The sequence below is a fragment of the Polyodon spathula genome, chromosome 2 (assembly GCF_017654505.1).
Source record: "Polyodon spathula isolate WHYD16114869_AA chromosome 2, ASM1765450v1, whole genome shotgun sequence".
Lineage (NCBI taxonomy): Eukaryota > Metazoa > Chordata > Actinopteri > Acipenseriformes > Polyodontidae > Polyodon > Polyodon spathula.
Window position 1 is genome coordinate 6,486,970 of NC_054535.1, and position 18,428 is coordinate 6,505,397.

The window sequence follows — 18,428 nt, forward strand, 5'->3', positions numbered from 1 at the left end:
CCACATAACACTGCAAGTACATGAGTCTCGAGGACCATTAAACCAGGGAGACGAATCATCCCAGCCTCGAGGAGACTCCGCTTCTACTCACTTAATAATAAGTTAACCTTGGTTAGCACTCTTTCAGAATACAGAACACAACTCATAATATACCTTGGTGTTAAAGCCCATTGCATTCTGTGAGCTTTTATACAGCTCTGGGTATTTCAGCATATTTTCCTTGCGGCAAGATCTCTCGAATATTCCCAGAGTAAGAGGAGGCAGGGCAGTAAATATCTAAAAGAGAATAAATGCAGGCTTTACTTACACAAACACAGAAGCGATATCCTCAGGAAATGTACATTTAAAACTGACACATCAAACTGGGCTTTTAAACTGCCAGTCACTAGACAGAATGTGAACATATCACACTGGGACCAATGAATTACCACGTGCCAGGTCAATGCTCAGAATTTGAAAATAATAATAATAATAATTATAGTGCGTCGTTTATGAATCACCCAGGTTACACTGTTTGTCCTGTTATAAAACAAATCGCAATACCGTTGTAACCTAGGGAATTCAGAACAGTGAGTGGTGGAGACAAAGCTTATTACTGTATGTACTGTATGCTTAGAGTTACATCAGTTAGGATTTTTACTATGACACATCTGACAGTTGACAGTTCAGTTTGATGAAAAGTAAGTGCAGCATTTGAGGTAGTGGTTTAAAGTCACAATTCATCAAGCTTAAAGAAACCAGGGTGCAATGCTGTAGGTTTTGTTTGTAATATGTATTCTCCATATGTCCTGCATAAACTGACACCAGTGCTGTGGAACCAGTTCATATTATTGGAAATAAATATCCCACATGAGCAGGAAATAACACAAATACCTTACATTTCAGAACACTGCTTTCTATATTAAATGTTTAAGAGGAACTCCCGAACTTACCACATTGTACAGACCAATGCACCATCTCTCAAAAAGAATCTGACCAGAGAAACCATTAACAAAAGCAAACCAAATCTGAAAGAAAAGAATACAATTAAAAAATAGAAATACAAAAGATGACAGAAAACGATGAATTCTGGTTTCATTTTTTAAACAATAACACCGAATAAAAGTATGGGGGCTATTAGCCTGGCAGAGTAGTGAAAATTAATAAATTTTTTGGAGTAGCTGAATTCTTTCAATCTACAGGAAAGTAAACATAGCATGGGTTATTTTTAGGCAGCCAGTACTGCAATTCTCTGTGGGGCACTTAAGGGAGAAAAAATAAATAAAATAAACACAGCACACACATTTGAAAGTGCTGATAACTGTGCCACTAATAAACTTTGTGAAGCATTTTGTAGGTTTAAATTCAAGGGAATGTACTGCTTTTGTTTAGTTTTTCACAGGAAGAAATATAGGAATATAGGAATGTTAGTTTAAAAAAATAAATAAAAAATGGTGTGGGAAAATATGGTATTTCAATAGCAGTATACACCTGTCAAAATAACCCATGTTTATCACCTTGTTTATTTCACTGCACGGAGCTTGGATTTTATGACCTCATCATCACTAAACAGCACCAAAATGTCTAAATGCTTGCATGTTTTGACCTATCATTAGTCAGATGTGACTGAAGAGGTAAAGTCTCTCTGAGCACAGAAACGATTTCATAATCTGGTGACTCTGCTGGCTGTGCCAGGCCGTATTTCAGCACCTTTCATCACAGGACTGCAATTAACTTTTGAAAGACTTTCTCCAGTGAAATGAATCGAGTTGTCTTTGTAAAAAGAAAGAAAAAAATACTTTTTGGAGTTCTTTTTCTTTTATCCTTATCCTCCAGATAATAAAGGATTTCAGAGGCAAGAATCATTAGGTATAAAAACACGGGGGCTCCCAGTTTCTTCAGAAAGATTAGCAGTTCAATCAACCAGAGCCTTGCAGTGAAACATCTGCTCTAGAAATACATATTGAAAACACATGTTGGGAAATGAGTCTCTCTTCACTGCTGCTCTCCAACCTGCTAGCACTGACCAATTACGAAGTAGGACTCAGACCTTCTGAAGGTAAAAGTATCCACAAAAGAAACAGATTTACAATTCCCTTGCTGCACTGCAGCCTTACAATGACAGCGCTATCTTTCATACAAAACATGTAACCTCAGAGCAAACCAAGTGCATTTTAAAGATAATGCTTTATTTTATACATTATTATATAATTTAATTTCTCACAAAGTGTATCTAAAGTTTGTAAGAATGGCAGAATGGTCATCTTTATTGGACTATTGTACCTAGCAACAAAAATGTGCCAACCAATAGTAGTGTTTTGCTATAGAATCAACCAATTAAATATAGTTGTAAAATTAAATACTGTTTTTTATTGGTTAAAAAAACAACTCTCATCTCCCAGCTGACGGTTGAGAGATGACTAATTTAATGAGTGTGTTTTAAGTGAGCGAGTCTGACGAAGAAGAACCATTTACAGGTTGTATGTCTTCTGAAGCTGATAAATTGTATAATTGGGCAAGACTATATATGAATCTGGATGGGGATGTCAGCGATATCGATTTAAAGGAAGAGGAGGAGAGGAGGAAAAGGATGAAGATGAAGAGCGGCAGGGAGGGAGGAAATGAAAGTACAGACGAAGACGTGCCTTTAATTCGGCTGCTGAACAAAAACTTCCCAATTGGACCCGAAAGAATTACACAGGAGGTTAGCGGTCCAAGATTCATACCTCACAGCGCAACCCAACCAGCTGAATTCTTTGAGCTGCTGTTTTCATCGGTGCTGCAGGAACACATCTGCAGTGAGTTCAACAAACATACATTATAAATGTGAACAAAAAGTACCAAAAAAAAAAAAAAAAAAAAAAAAAAAAAAGCGAAATCCAAAACAGATTCTGGCAGTATGACAAGAAATAGATTATATGCTGTGTTAGGGTTGTGGCAGAATATAGGGTTAGTATGGAGGCCCGACATGAAAGAATACTGGAATACAAAACTGCAAGCAACGCCAGGATTCAAGCGAATAATATCCAAAGTTTATTTTTTGTCTTGCAAACCTGCACTTGAATGACAACAGAAATATATATATATATATTTTTAAATGAAATCGAAGAACTAGAATTATCACACATAAAAACAGATTGACTTATTTTCATGAAACCGTAGAACTACATTTACAAAACATTAAAAAGGACTTCATTGCATATGAACTGGGAATAAACTTCCCTGTGCTAATCCAGATGTGTCTCGACAACTCACAGTTGCTTATTTATTACTTTGAGTGCAAAATTGCTGTAGGTGTTTATGCCATGCTATATTATATTATATATGGTTTAGGCTGTTGGTTTTCGTGATGCATAACAATGCAGGTAAAAATTGTGGTTACACTTTTTTGTATTCATTTTTTTGAATAAAAGAAACTAGCTTGTAAACAAATTTCTGTTTGTGCGGCTCTGGTCTGTTGATGGCGTTGCTTGCAGAAATGCCTATTTTTAGTCTGTTTATGCAGATTCATTTTATATAAAGCAAAAAAAAAAGAAAGTAAGAATACATCGGGATTTGTAATACTATTTATTCAACATTTATTTGCTTGTTTGATTTTTAAACTGATGGATGATTGTAGGATAACCTTTGGCTAGTTCATTTTTTTGCACTTTGTAATAATATTTATTTCTGTTGTACTAAAATGTATATTATATTGTGAAAATGTTGGTATAGAAATGTAACAGCTTTTATTAAATTAAGAAAAAAGGCTTTTGAAGGCAAGTACCTGCGGTTCTGGCCTGTCTGTAGGTAGATGCATTGCATGAAGAAATGTGTATGTTTGATACGTTGTTTGCAGACCATTTGTGGTTTTTGTATTTTAAAAAGAGCATGCTGGGGATTTGTAGGTAGTATTTTTTGAAGTATTTATTTGCATGGTTGATTCTGAAAATAATAGATGTTTTGAGGATAAAAATAACATTTGTATAAGTGTTTCTTTGCTAATAAATATTTCTATATCCAGCCCAGAAATTATATTAAATGAAAGACAAAACAAAAAAAAAAAAACTTCAATGTCTTAAGTTTCTTGTAATAATTTTTATTTTTGGTGTTAAATGAAGTAATTTGCTGCTCTATTACAAGCACGTTCATTGTGTGTGACAAGTGTAGTTCTGTAGGGTACAGGGCAGTGGCCATGCCTTAGTACCCAGAGGGTAAGTGCAGGAACAAAATAACTGAATATAATATACCCAAACCCCCAAAACTCTATTGGCTCACGGCTAGTTGAGCAACAGATATGTCTTCTGGAGCAGTTCTAATATACCATTCTACAGCACTGCAGGCCCATCTGCCAAGATGTTTGATCATGGATGGGAAAGTCCTGCTCCGATCCTGAAAGAATGGCTTGAAAAATGTGTGGACGACAAACCCGCACAAAGTAACAGCATTACTGAAGTCCTGGCTAAGGTGCACTTATAGATGGAGTTGTAGGGGTAACAGGTTGAAGGAATCTTATGGTAGTGAATATGGACTCCTTGCTGAAGGCGGTCCACTTTGGTATTTTTGAGTTCCATGTAATAATAAAGATGCTTGCGGTAGTCCAGTGATAGAATGATTGTTTAGTCTTAGGTTGAATTGGATGCATGATGGGTATGTTTCGATTGTAGATAACTGGAGGTGGCGTTTTCAGGATAGTGTGTGATGAAGACAAGGAACTGATAGGAAGACTCTGCGTGTCAGGATAGATGGTAAGCTGAACAGAAGTGGAGATAGGTTTTCCAAGCTAGATTGTATGAAGCCAGGGTCTGGGGGCTAAGAAATTAATCATGCGTTTACGGGCTGAAGAGTGTAGATGCCTGGGAAGGTCATTTATAGGATTAAGCTCTGGAAGTCTGATTGGTAGACTGACTGGATCAGCGATTGGGGACAGTTTCTTCAAGACTTGGATCTTCGAGAATGCCGCTTCTTATGGCTGGAGTCTGGGGATGAGGGTGGAAGCCGAGAGCGCTTTGTGGCGGAGACAATATCAAAACAAACAAAAAGAAAAAAAAATATTGAGCCAACTATTGGAAGGAAACCTCAGGTGGTCCGGGAGGGGAGAGGATGATATCTAAGAACATACTAGTTAACGTTTACGTGGTGAAACCCAAGTAACAACCCCACCGAGGGTACTGCTGACCAAACTCAGGTAACGACCCCGCCGAGGGTACTGCTGATCAAACCCAGGTAACGACCCCGCCGAGGGTACTGCTGACCAAACTCAGGTAACGACCCCGACGAGGGTGCTGCTGACCAAACCCAGGTAACGACCCCGCCGAGGGTACTGCTGACCAAACTCAGGTAACGACCCCGCCGAGGGTACTGCTGACCAAACCCAGGTAACGACCCCGCCGAGGGTACTGCTGATCAAACTCAGGTAACGACCCCGCCGAGGGTACTGCTGATCAAACTCAGGTAACGACCCCGCCGAGGGTACTGCTGATCAAACTCAGGTAACGACCCCGCCGAGGGTGCTGCTGATCAAACTCAGGTAACGACCCCGCCGAGGATACTGCTGACCAAACTCAGGTAACGACCCCGCCGAGGGTACTGCTGATCAAACCCAGGTAACGACCCCGCCGAGGGTACTGCTGACCAACTCAGGTGACGACCCTGCCGAGGGTATTACTAACCAAACTCAGGTAATGACCCTGCCGAGGGCACCATTGACCAAACCAGTCTGCTCTAAAAGTTCAGATCATTTTCTGCAAAAAAAAAAAGTACATAATAAGGATTTTTTTAAAAAGTAACCCTGTTTGAGACATATAGGGGTGTTTTACTGGTCTTGCACTACCTTACCTAAGTAGTTCAAGATTAGAGTTAATCAGAGTATAGACAACAGTCCAACTCGGTTAAAAGCTGCAAAATAAAATGTGTTGTGTTGTTGCTTTTAAAACAGGAAGGGTTTCTGGTTTAAATGGTAGCATGTAACTCGTCAGCCTTATTAGCTCAGGGGAGTGTCAGCTATCATCCTCTCTACACAATCTCAAAGGATGAAGGAATACATGAAAATGAATGCACGAGAACCTGCTTGCATCCTACCACAGCTCTGCATATTCACCAGCTCATTAAAAATCAATGGTTTCACTGCTCGCATGTCTGATCAGCAATTAAACTGAAACGAGGTTGACATTTGTCCTTGTTATAGGAAATCCTTTGTTTCTTTATAGCGTACAAAATGCAAATTGATTCCAAGGCTTCAATCATAAACACAGAAAAAGTCTAATGATCATAAATGCCATTCGTCAATCACAAAAAAAAAGAAAAAGAACAGATAGATTATGCATATCTAAAATCCCTTTATGTCTTTAAATAGACATAAAATATTAGTCTGGCGTTCAATTCAGTAACATAAAATATCGTATCAGAAAAAATAAATAAAAAAGCAGTCACCCACCAAGTCCATTCCTGATTTTCATTGTGGTAAAACGTTCAAAAGCAGACACTACATCTCGTTCTTTCATTTATGAACTTGCCTGTGAAACTTTTTGAACTACACCAAATTTAAAAAAAAAAATAATAACCAACTTATTATTGCCTAAGGTTGGTTGCATGTGCTCTTAAATATTAAAAACCAACCCCCCCCCCCATTATCTTCTCCATGCTGCTAGTAAGAAATGGATTCCACAAAGTAACAAAAAGATCAACAGAACAAAAGTCTGAAGTCTTTGTATTTTAGTGTCTTTGGGACAACATTTCCTTACAAGTCACAGTAAACTATGAGGATGGGAAAACAGAATCTGCTATGTTTGGTTCAAGTGCATGGATATTTGCCTCAGGCTAAAAACATATCTTTATTATATATGGTCTGATATAATGAATGAAACAAAAGCAGAAGACAGCAACAACAAACAAAGTGGTTTATATTCTCCCCACCATAAAAATCCATAAAATCACGGTTCACATCATTTGCCTGCTACCATTATAATGTATCACCATCACAGATGGGAAACGTGTATTTGGAGGATCTGATCCAGTTTACTTCAAAACAGGCAACCAGGTCCTGGTGATGAAAGATGAGCGCCCTCCAAAGATGACAGTGAGAGGAGGTTCTCATGTGCCCAGAGCAAAAGCTTGCGTGCCACACAATGGAGACCTGATGCCGCCCAGGTGGTTGATGTATACCACCACTGTTGTGTTGTCTGTACAGACAAGCACATGCCTCCCTTGAACCTCTTGCAAAAAATTCTGCAAGGCCAGGTAAACTGCTTGCAGCTGTAAAACACTGATGTGACCCTGTCAAGGGGGGTTACAACTCAGGCTGGATGTGTCCATGGTGATGACCTCTCTTCTGGCGACACTGCCCAGTGCTATGCCTATGAGTAGATGGGAAGGCTGTTTCCACCATGAGAGTGCATTTTGACTCTACTGTTGAACCAGGCCTGCAGAGGGCTCATTGCAGGAGACCCAATGGATGACTCTGGGAACCTGCTGCCATCCAGCCCAGAAGTTTCGCTGCACATTGCCACCTGATAGAGTGGACAGCATGACCCTGGAGTCCAAGCACAATTCTAGATACGAGACGTGAGCTGGCTCTTCGCATGACTCACCATAAGACCTAACTGTTGAAGGTGACAAGTTCTGTGTGGGCCCCTGTCTGTGCTGAAGACTGGGCGCAAATAAGACAGTCAACCAGATTATGCACAGGATGCCTTTGAGTCTCAATGGAGCTAGGATAGCTTCCATGCACTTTGAGAAGGCACATGGAGCTAGAGAGTGGCCAAATGACAAGACCCAGAATTCATAAGTACCTGGAGTAAAACCCTTCTTCCAATTGGAGGGGGTGTATCATACAAATAGCCCACTCTTGCAGCAGAGCTGCTACCTCCTGAGACACCACTGCGGTGTCTTGCGGGTCTGTGACTGATGTTGGAGTCATGCCCTGAAATGGAGGGGGACCATGCTTGAACTGCAGTGAATAACTGGTCTGAAAGGTTGTAAGCAACCAGATGTCTGTGGTGCTCTGATGCCAATACTCCAGATGGCTCCCTGAAAAAAAGCCTGGGGCATGTGGGCTCCTAGTGCTGCTGCTCAGCCTGTGGCTTGGCCTGAGGCCTCTGTCTGAAGAGGGCAGCAGAACCTATTAAACCCTCCATGGTGAGCAGCCGCAGGCCAGTCCCGAACATCACTTCTGGCAGTGGGCATTGCCTGTGCAGGTCTTTGAGGCTGCTAGGGCCTAGGGCGCCAGTTTGCCACTGGTTTACGCACTCGGGAAGCAGGCGAAATGGCTCCTTCGTGGATTCCCGTGTTGTGAGAGCGCTGCATCATCTCTTCCTCCACAGGACCAAACATATGCCTTGGTGTGATCAAGGCGTCTAGCAGCGATACTTTGTCCTCGTCAGGCACTTGTGTGGGAAAGCCAATGCTGCCAACGTGCTGTTGAGTTTGGATACACGGAGCAGGTTCTTGTTAAACCAGGTGCAGCTCTTCCACCTGTCGAGGAGAGGGCCTGTCACTCTCAGAAAGGGACCTCAGCAAATGGCACTTGTAGGCTACCAGGATGCTGTTATAGTTGCTTAGCCTTGCAGCGAATGCACTGACTGAATAGGCTCGCTTGAGGATCACCTCAGAGACCCGGCAATGCTTCTGGGGCAGGCAACGTCCTTGGATAGGAGTGCTAAATTAAGCAGCAATTGAAGCCTCAATTGGTGGAAATTGGTGCTGGCTCAGCTTCTTCGTATCATGCATCCTATATCGGACGTCCATCAACCAGAAAACAGCAGGAGCTATTGCCGGATGATCCCTGGAAGACTGGATTTCGAAAAGAAAATCCGGGTGAACTGGAAGAGGGTGTGTGTGTGTGTGTGTGTCTACAAGGGAGGCGGTAGGCGGTAGACTTATCATCGAAAAACCAACTGCCTTGTTTCAGCTTCTGTAGGCCAGAGCACTTGCAATATTGCACTGGCCCTTTGATCAGTGGTAGAAGCTCTGCCAACAGGGAGAGCTTAACTGCAGGGGATCCGCTGTCAGACTCCACATCCTCAGATGGGAACTGTTCGCCCGCCTCCTGAATTTTCAGCCACCTCTCTCAGAAGGTAACGGGGAAGAGCAATGAGCAGGAGTAAGTAATGCAGAGCACTCCGTACAGCTGCGGGATAAATGTTTCTCAAGCACGCACCTGGAGAAAGATGCACAAAACTTGCAGAGCTACAATTAGCAATTGGAGTGATTTGGCCCCAAGCAGGAAGAGCATCTGCCATGCTTGTCATCAATAGACAGACTGGCCTTGCATGTCACACAGGGATAAAACCCAGGCATGATGCAAGAAGCAAGCAATACAGTGTACAGTATACAGGTGCTGCCTCAATCTGCTTATAGATAACAACCGGGCAGGTCAAGACCCAAGCAGGACCGGTTTGTTACCAGACCGGTAACCTGAGCACCAAAAGGTACTGGATCAGCAACGGGTTGTTTCGGTGACTTTAGCACTTGTCAGTATGGTACTGGGTTAGAACCAGGTCGGTTCTGTACCGGTGCGGTGACTTTAGCACCGGGTCAGTACAAGGATGGCACAGGTGAGGTAACCTTGGTCTCGGTCCTGTTCTGGTACAGTACCGGGTCGGTGACCTCGGTACCGGGACAGTACGGGCCCACCGGTTTGCAGTCACTGCGGTTGACAAGTTACAGGGATTCCCATCTATACAAGTCACTGGGAAAACAACTCACAGTACCACACACGAGACAGAGAAGCCTGCTTGTTAGAATGGTACCAAAACGACATCAAGATACTGTGGAAGAGATTGCAAGCAACCACAACCAAAGCAAGTATCTTTAGCTAAAGCCCAAAACAAGAACTAAAATAACTCCAGCCGGAGGTATGCAGCCTCTGGGCAGAGCATAAAGTCAGCCAACTTATGTTGCTGGATCCCTGGAAGGGGAGACTCAAGCCACTGGCTTCACGTGTAGCACAAGGCTAAAGCGCGACGTAACAAGCAACAGGCTGTAGTGCACACAATATACGTAACTTGTAAAAACTATTACAGCGATTAGTTTAATATCACATAAAAATGGTGTAAAAACACAACAATGTTCAATGTCCAATCAGCCTTGAAAGGAGCTAGCTTTAATAAGAGAATAGATGATCACCTCCCAGTCCAATTAGTCAATGTTTATAGCAAAGGCCAACTAAAGATCCTTATATATCAAGTAAATCAAGGGTTGTGGAGTGTATATTTAAGATCAGTTAGAATAGAAAATAAATAGCAATCATGCAAGTCCGTATTATTTGCAGGACCTACTCTAACAATGTAAATGGGCACATTGACCATTTCCCACTGATCAGCATTCATTTATGCTGCCAGGTAATAATCTGTGAACATGCCCTTTGACAACCCTTCAAGAAAAAAAAAAAAAAAAAAAAAAAGCTACGGTTTCCAATGGCTTAACAAAACAGCCCACAAAAGGAAGCTTCTCGCGCCATTGTGCAGCTATTCATCTTTAATTTCTTTAGTTAGCATTACTGCCTATTAGGGGGAAATAGTGAACTGAAGTCCATAGTACAGCCCTGACAAAGACCAAAGCTACAATGAAAACCCACCTCCCTGCACTAATAATGCCAACACAGAGCTAGAATAATTAACATTTCCACTGGACATTAACTTTTCTATAAGCAGCTGCAAATATCTACTGCATAACACGCTCAATAAAATCAAGGGTGAAGGCCACCGCTAAGAAGTACTGCAGATGCTACAACACTGAATAAATATACTGTATACATTAATGGTGGCTCTTACAATAGGTGGCATTTGAAATTAATTAAGTGTGTTTTTTGGATCTCATTTTGGATTCTGCCTGTGTTCATTCAGAATGACTGGGATAAATCACAGAGTTCCAAAACAGATGCAGAATAACAACTAAAGTAATGTTCTGAATAGTCACCAGTCTACTTTAGGGTTACACATGCTTTTCCATACATTGTATTTATTACATAAAAGTGTATGATGTGAAGTTCACGGAGTGCTGTGTTTATATGTTTTATTCATGAGAATGGCCATAAACAACCTTTCAGTGCTCAGCGGTTATTCAGCCATCCCATTCTCCTTCCTATAATAACCAGGGCCAAATTAGCACACGGGCTTTAGGGGCTGCACCCCAGGGCCTCAGATTTTGAAGTGCCCCCAAAAGTTATATAGTTTTTTAATCCAGTATCTAAAAAATGAATAAGTAGCTTGTGACTGGTCAGAACTGTTCTGTTTTACCAAGCTGTATATCACTGGAGAAGCAGCGACTGCCTGATCATATGACTGGACCTGGCGATCAAGTCACGTGCCACTTTTATCAGGTGTGCCGCGGTGCGAATGTGACGCAGATCAGAACCTGTAAAAATGACTGATAGAGCAGCATCTAGGAAGTATGATAGCAGCTAGTACAGATAGATAGTACAATGTCACTGCGAGAAAGATATGTTCAACAAAACACCAACGCTGACAAGCTATTTTAATACTATACTTTGGAAAATACATCGGAGAGAAATCAACAGAAGGAAACAACCTAGGTTTATATGGATTACAGTGGGGCAATCTCCACAGAAAAATAAAAATAAGTCCCACCTTTTTCTCACTCTATTTTGGTAGTAGTTTTGGGTTGCCTGTGTTTCAATGTAGTTTTCTTTTAGATTGAGAAACTATCATTCCAATTGCTAATAAAACTAATTAATATTAAAATACGGGATGCTATATTTAAACGATTGTGCCGGAGTTCCAGTTGGGCCATGTGCAGCTTATTGGTATCATACAGCTCTCTTAAACCGGGTTTCCATGAAGTCTTTAGATATTAAGGAAACGACACTCCATAAGAAAGCACTGTGTACTATCCTTGTATTATTTTTTGACTGCATATATATTTATTGCAGACCTATTATACACATACATATTTCTCAAGAGATAAGGACAGCGCATTTCCAGATAACTTGCTTTTACGACAAAAAAGAGCCTGCAGTTTGCATTTCCCATTTTATATTTGAAACTGCCACTAACTAACTCTGGTGAAAGCTCATTTTCAAAAGTGGCTCTAGTTCAAACATCGAATCAGGTAAAATATGGATCAGCTAAGACTGAATAATTTAACAGAACCACCACGGGCCCCCATTAAAATTAATGCGGCCCTGATAATAAATAACAGAACATGTACATTCAGGGAGTATCCTCTTTATACAACAGTACACCCCACAGCCCCACTTAATTCTGCAGATATTTCAGACAGAATAAAAAAACATGTTTTATATCCACGGTGACAAACCAAACATCACGACAATTTACCAATGTCCACTTTGAACTCGCCAGCTGTTTTAAGACACAGTGCATTCCAGAAACACTTGCTGAATAAAAGCTACACCGGAGAATAAATAAACAACTCAATTTCGGGTCTCGCTCACTCATTTAGGAATACACTTCACTGGATGGGTGCTTAACTTTTACCGTTTTTAATAAAAAAATAAAATGCAAATCTAAAGGTCATTATTTTAAAATGGGGAATCTCAAGTTTAGTATTTTATTCTAGCTTGTACACAATATTAAAAAAAGGGGTCAGGACAGATCTGGTTGTTGGGTATTAGGTTTTCATACTTCATGTAATCATGTATACATTAGCACAAAAAACTGACATTCCCATGACATCTGGTAATTCTGTCAGTGTTTTTATATTTTATTCTGCAGATACCCAAATGTCTTTGAAAAACTGAGCATGCTAAAGGCCAACTACCAAAGTACATACATTCATGAACCTTCCATCTGTACTTACAGCTAGTTAGTTGTTGTTTTTTTTATTTTTTTTTTAACAGAGCTGCTTTTTAAATTTCAAAAGGTCATAGGTTCAGTACCTTATGCGGAACTAAAGTTAGATCCACTTGGATAAAGATCTTTTCTTTGATTTGCAGAAAGGCTGTGCGCAGTTACCAATCCTTCACAAGAGAATGAATGTTAACAAAAAGAAATTGCTAAAGCCTACAGGCAAAGTGGACACGGATTCCAAGCGATAGATCAGATGATCTAGAAAGTTTGGCTGGTCATGGCTAAAAGAATCAACGTCTAGGGTCCTAAACCACAAAGCAAACACTTCCATTTACTTCTAATCAAAAGACTGCTTTTCAAGATGCCACCAACAAACAAAGCTGGAGTAATTGAAACTGACCCCCAGGTTAAGTCTGTAAAGATAATATATCGTATTTCTGTGTAAGTGGAAGGAGGCCAATAAAATGCCAGTGTCCCATGTACTGTGTGTGTGTGTGTGTGTGTGTGTGTGTGTGTGTGTATATATATATATATATATATAAAAAAAACAAAAAAAAAAAGTCAAAATTACAAAAGCATAGAATGCTGAAGTTGATTCTTAGCAACTATACAATATGGCTTCCTGGTGCCTTACTATAGTCAAATGCAGGGTTAACCTACAGCAGATAGAATACAAGAGTACACTTCCTTTAACAGAAAGATACAAAGATACTTTAGAACTATTCGATTTCCTATTGTAGCCAAATCAGACTATATCTTAATGGTCAGATACTATCGTCCTAACGTCACCAACTATAATATACGGATACAGTATACTTTGTTCTTTCTCACAAAATAAACCAAATAAATATAGCTACATTGCATTGCCTTTCATTAAAACATAAATACCTAATTCACCTATTCAGCACTGAAGGTGGTAACTCTGTCACCACCTTCATTTTCCATCTGCAAATCATGGAAATCAAGTTAAACTCAACTGAAGTGCATTCTCATTCCTTTGTTATCCCAATTTTTTTGTTATACTGAACTGCACTGTATTGTTTTTCAACTTCAACTTCAAAATACATATCAAAACAGAGCTATACAATAATTGGCATGACTTGTGTACATAGGTACATATTGTACTTTTGCCTGCTGCATATTTGTAACACACAGACATCCCCTCATGGGATTACAAACAGGTTTAAATAAGACTGGTGTTTTAGAGAATTTAGAAAATGAAATAATGCTGAAAGCAGGCAATGCCTTTTTATTCAAAACAAAGCCTCTGTGTGAAATATTTAAATCCAGCTGTTGCTGAAGTGCTCCATGGCGTTCATCTTTAAAACTAGCCAGTCACACGGTAGAGAGGGTATAATGAGAAACAGCAAAGCCCAAGTAAAAAGCTCAGTCTTACCTCAATAATGTACAGGACAATATTCTTGTAGAAACAGTAGAGGATGCACTTTGTCACTCTGTTATAGTTCCATGCTCCATGAACAAGCAGCAAGTTCTTCAAATACATAAACTAAAGAAGAAAAAATAAATACAAGTTCAGACTTTCCCATAAAACGAATAGGATAACTAAACCGATGTAAAGCAAACTACAAGTGAACAGAAATCTCCACAAGTCATTCTTGTCTGTGCTACTGAACTGAAGCTGTTATTTAAAAGCCTGCAGAAATAGCACCCCCCCCCTGTTTATTAAAATGACTGTACTGATATTTATAATGTTATAAAACAGAGGCATTTCATAGGAAATCAACCTCTAATTTCAGTGTACATTTTTCACTTCACACAATTAAAAAAAAAATTACATCTATAAATCTGGCCATGTAAAGGCCCTCTGATGCACTGTGATACAGATTCTGGGCAAAGTTCAGGCACAGGGAATGCATAGTATTAAGCAACCTAGAGCCAAGCAACTTGCTAAGTAAAGTTTGAGTCTGGCAAAAATAGGAGGCTGTGTGGTTAAAGAAACAGGCTTGTAACCAGCAGGGCCCCGGTTCAAATCCAGCTTAGCCATTGACTCGTTGTGTGACCCTGAGCAAGTCACTTAACCTCCTTGTGCTCTGTCTTTCGGATGTTGTAAGTGACTCTGCAGGTGATGCATTGATGCATAGTTCACACATCCTAGTCTCGTATATTGTAAAGCACTTTATGATGGTGGCCCACTATGAAAGGTGCTATATAAAAATGAAGATTATAATTGGAGATGAATTTTTTTAATTGCTTCATAACTATTACAACTACATCTTGTTTTCAATTGCTTATTTCTCTCTCTCTCTCTCTCTCTCTCGTTTGGAAGGTTCATAAGCTTAATAGATGTCAAGCAGCGGCTGACCAACTTCGACAGCCTGGAACTGCATCTAGCCAAATACAATTCTCTACTTCTCTACTTGTGTTAAAGTAACATTTCAGCTATCTTTGTAAAATTTTGGTTAATGGTAGTTTTGTTAGCCTATTAGCATGCAAAATAGAACATATTATAAGTACAGTTACTTTTTTCACACTGAGACCCATTCATTGAAACAAGTGGAAATAGGGCTGAGTGTAAAAAGAGTTAAAAACAAGGCACATTTTAAGGCTCTAGATGGCGCATATCTATGTTTTTTCTAAGTCAAAACGTTTCAGTTGCTAAACGCTGCTGGTAACCCTCTTTATATGGACATGAAACCGTTTTCAAACTGAAGACTAAAATTAGTACATGCCCCTATCACTGAAATGACTGAAATGAGATGGTCAGGTGTGGACTGGCCTGGGATCTCTCAATAGAAGCAGCCAATATGAACTCTCAAACAATCCACGCAGCAGCTGTGAACATATTTTTTTTGGCCAGTATTGTAGCGCAAATTTGTGCTAATGTGGTTGTTTTGTTTGCAGTGGAACAATAATTTGAGAGTGGCAAGTACTAGTTCTGGCAATGAGTGGTTCACCTGAGCTATGGAGTAGTCAGAAGAGTTAGCAGCCTGCAGTCCCTCATTTCCACTGATGCCAACACCAACATGCGCAGTCTGGATCATGCCCACGTCATTGGCGCCATCACCGATGGCCAGCGTGATCACCTTCACCTGCTTCTTCACCATCTCAACTACTTCTGATTTCTGAAGGGGAGAGACTCTGCAAAGAAAACCACAGCTGAATTGAACTGAATTCATACAACCTCATCCCTACACCCCAAAGGAAAACTTGTTGAAACTTTTTTTTTTTTTTGAATAGCAGCAGTGTTTTTTGTTACATTAAATCTATAAAAAGTCTACGAACTAGTAGAAGTGAATGGACCAAGCAGAGCAGGTGACGTCAACTGTACCAACGCTACGAATAAACACGTACCGCATTAGAAACTCAATATGGTACGGCTGATCTCATCAATGAGTTTCATTGTGATGTGTGGCATACAAAAGGCAAAACTGGTGCTCAGATTAGCTGAAAGATATACAAACACAAACACACACACACACACACACACCAAACCCTCCACTCAGCCCCAAATTGATTAATTAAGCACTCACCTGCAGCAGATCACAGCTTTGCAAGACAGTGAAAGATCCAAGAAGTACTGTCTTATTCCAAACGTCAAGGCATATTTCAGCGATTTACCATCTATGATGAGAGCATAGTCATTCTCCTTATGCAAAACATCACCCAGTGCACCACAGTGGCGGCTCAGGGTTTCCCTCGTTCCCTGGAAATTAAATGATAAAGTCAACCACAAAAATGACCGAGTAGAAACACTGACACCTGCACTGAGCACTTCATCTGCTGTTTAATGCTATGTATAAGGCTTGTCATTTCAAGTTGTACCATATAGTGTTTTGTAAAATGGAGAGAAGAATGCAGACAGGTTTTCTTTAAGTATTTTTTTTTAGAGCATAAAATGGTTTTCTTTGACCCTGAATGTTGCCTTGAATTTTTTATTGAATTTCCCCAAGCCTCCTGAACACATTCTATCTCGGACCTGGCACAAGGTCAACATTGGATTTAAAAAGGGAGTATCTGTTTCATGCTTTTTAAGCATGCATGTCCATACACAACCATATTGATGCAGCAGAACGAATGATGTTGCAGGCTTGTGGCACACATTTGTTCGTTGTACCTGTAATTCAAACCTCTCACAAAGATGCTTATTGAACTGAAATTATCAAAACACAAAAACATGAAGCAATCCGATTAAAAAGAAACACACATAAATATCCCCTAGACCCTCCAAGTCAGTATAAATCATTTGAGACAATTTCAGCCATTACTCTCCCGCAACAGTCAGTAATGACTGATAAATTGCTACAGTGTTGGATCATTTAAGGATATGACCACAATGCTGCAGTTATTGAAATATGAAATGGCTTAAATTGCTCTGCAAACTGCATTGGCACTGCATCTCCCTTGGCACAGAGCCATCAGGGAAGGATGCAGCTACCTCTTTCACAGATGATGGCGGCGAGCCCTGGTCAACAGGAATGGACATGGAGCTGCGGTCAGGGAGTGCCTCTTTGGCATGCCCTTGCCCCATTCAGGAAGAGAACCTGCCGTGCTTATCTTCCAGTGGGAGACTGACCTGGCATATGTCACATGGGTAAAACCCTGGCATAATGCAAGCAGCAATGCAGTATATAATACTGAAACAACTGCTGCCTTAGTTTGCTCAAGCAACATGAGCCTGCAAACAGTACTGTAACAAGGCTGGTGCAGTACACAGTACTGCAACAAAAAACTGCTGTCTCATTCTGCACAAGCAGCAACATCGCTGTACAGTAATGTAACAAGGCGGATGCAGTATACAGTAATGTAAAGATTACAACAGGGAGAGTCAAGACTCGAACCAAGTCCGCTGGTACTGGACCAAGGATGATACCACTGTTTGCATAGAGTAGGTGACTTTGCATTGAGTCGGAACGGTAATAAACCGAGATTGACCAGAGCTTGAACCAAACGGTGCCTGTGCCGGTTTAGTATCGGTTTGATGCTTTGGTGTCGGTTCGGTACGGTACCTTGGTAGTTTGAACCGAGATGAACCGGTCAGTTCAGTACCCTTGGCGTGGTACGGTACCCTCGTTTGCTGTTCGGTACGTGTACCGGTTTGGAAATGGGGTAGGTCTGAAGAAGCAGTATATAGGGATGCCCACTTGTATAGCTTCTGGCAAACTGACACAGTCCGAAGACTGAGTGAAGCCTGATGTTACAGCCTTAACAGCCTTCGCAATGGCGCTGCAAGCAGGCACCAAGATAGCAACGAAGCACTGTGGAAGAGACTGCAAGCAGGTACCAAGACAGCAATGAGACGCTGTTATTCTCACTGTGCTTGGTTTTGGATTTTTTGTAGTATTACGTACACGTGTGTGTATTTCCTTCCACACTAGGGATACCATTGCTGCTACCCTAGTGGTGTCCACCAATAACTGCAACAACCGCCTGTAAATAAATAAAACCTGGACACCTGCGCAGAGTTTCAATGTCAAACCCTCTGTGTGTCTCAGTGGATACCCACACAGTAACAGAACACCCGTTACATGCAATAATAAAGCGTTATTTGGTAGCCTGCATTTTACGCTACTATGCACAATTTGATAAACTGCATTTTATATGTCTGCAGAGTGTAACACCTCATACAAACTTACAATCAAACAAAACACAAACAGCTTTAAGCCTTCTTTCATTAAGTTCACTAGATCTGGTTAAATACCTACACTAAAATCAAGTCACAAAAAGGCATTGCTTGTAGGCTAA

The 18,428-nt window shown here is 40.6% G+C and overlaps 1 protein-coding gene across 4 annotated transcripts in view; it reads right to left on the minus strand.

Moving 5' to 3' along the window:
* Positions 1-18,428, minus strand: part of LOC121329560 (probable phospholipid-transporting ATPase IA) — a 108,584-nt gene that overhangs the window by 12,923 nt on the left and 77,233 nt on the right. For all 4 annotated transcript variants that reach the window (XM_041275198.1, XM_041275216.1, XM_041275207.1 and 1 more), the window contains 5 exons: positions 16,217-16,389; positions 15,641-15,824; positions 14,122-14,232; positions 933-1,007; positions 154-276 (listed from right to left, as the gene is read on the minus strand). In XM_041275198.1, the coding sequence (XP_041131132.1) occupies positions 154-276; positions 933-1,007; positions 14,122-14,232; positions 15,641-15,824; positions 16,217-16,389 (666 nt within the window). The remainder of the gene's footprint in view (positions 1-153; positions 277-932; positions 1,008-14,121; positions 14,233-15,640; positions 15,825-16,216; positions 16,390-18,428) is intronic.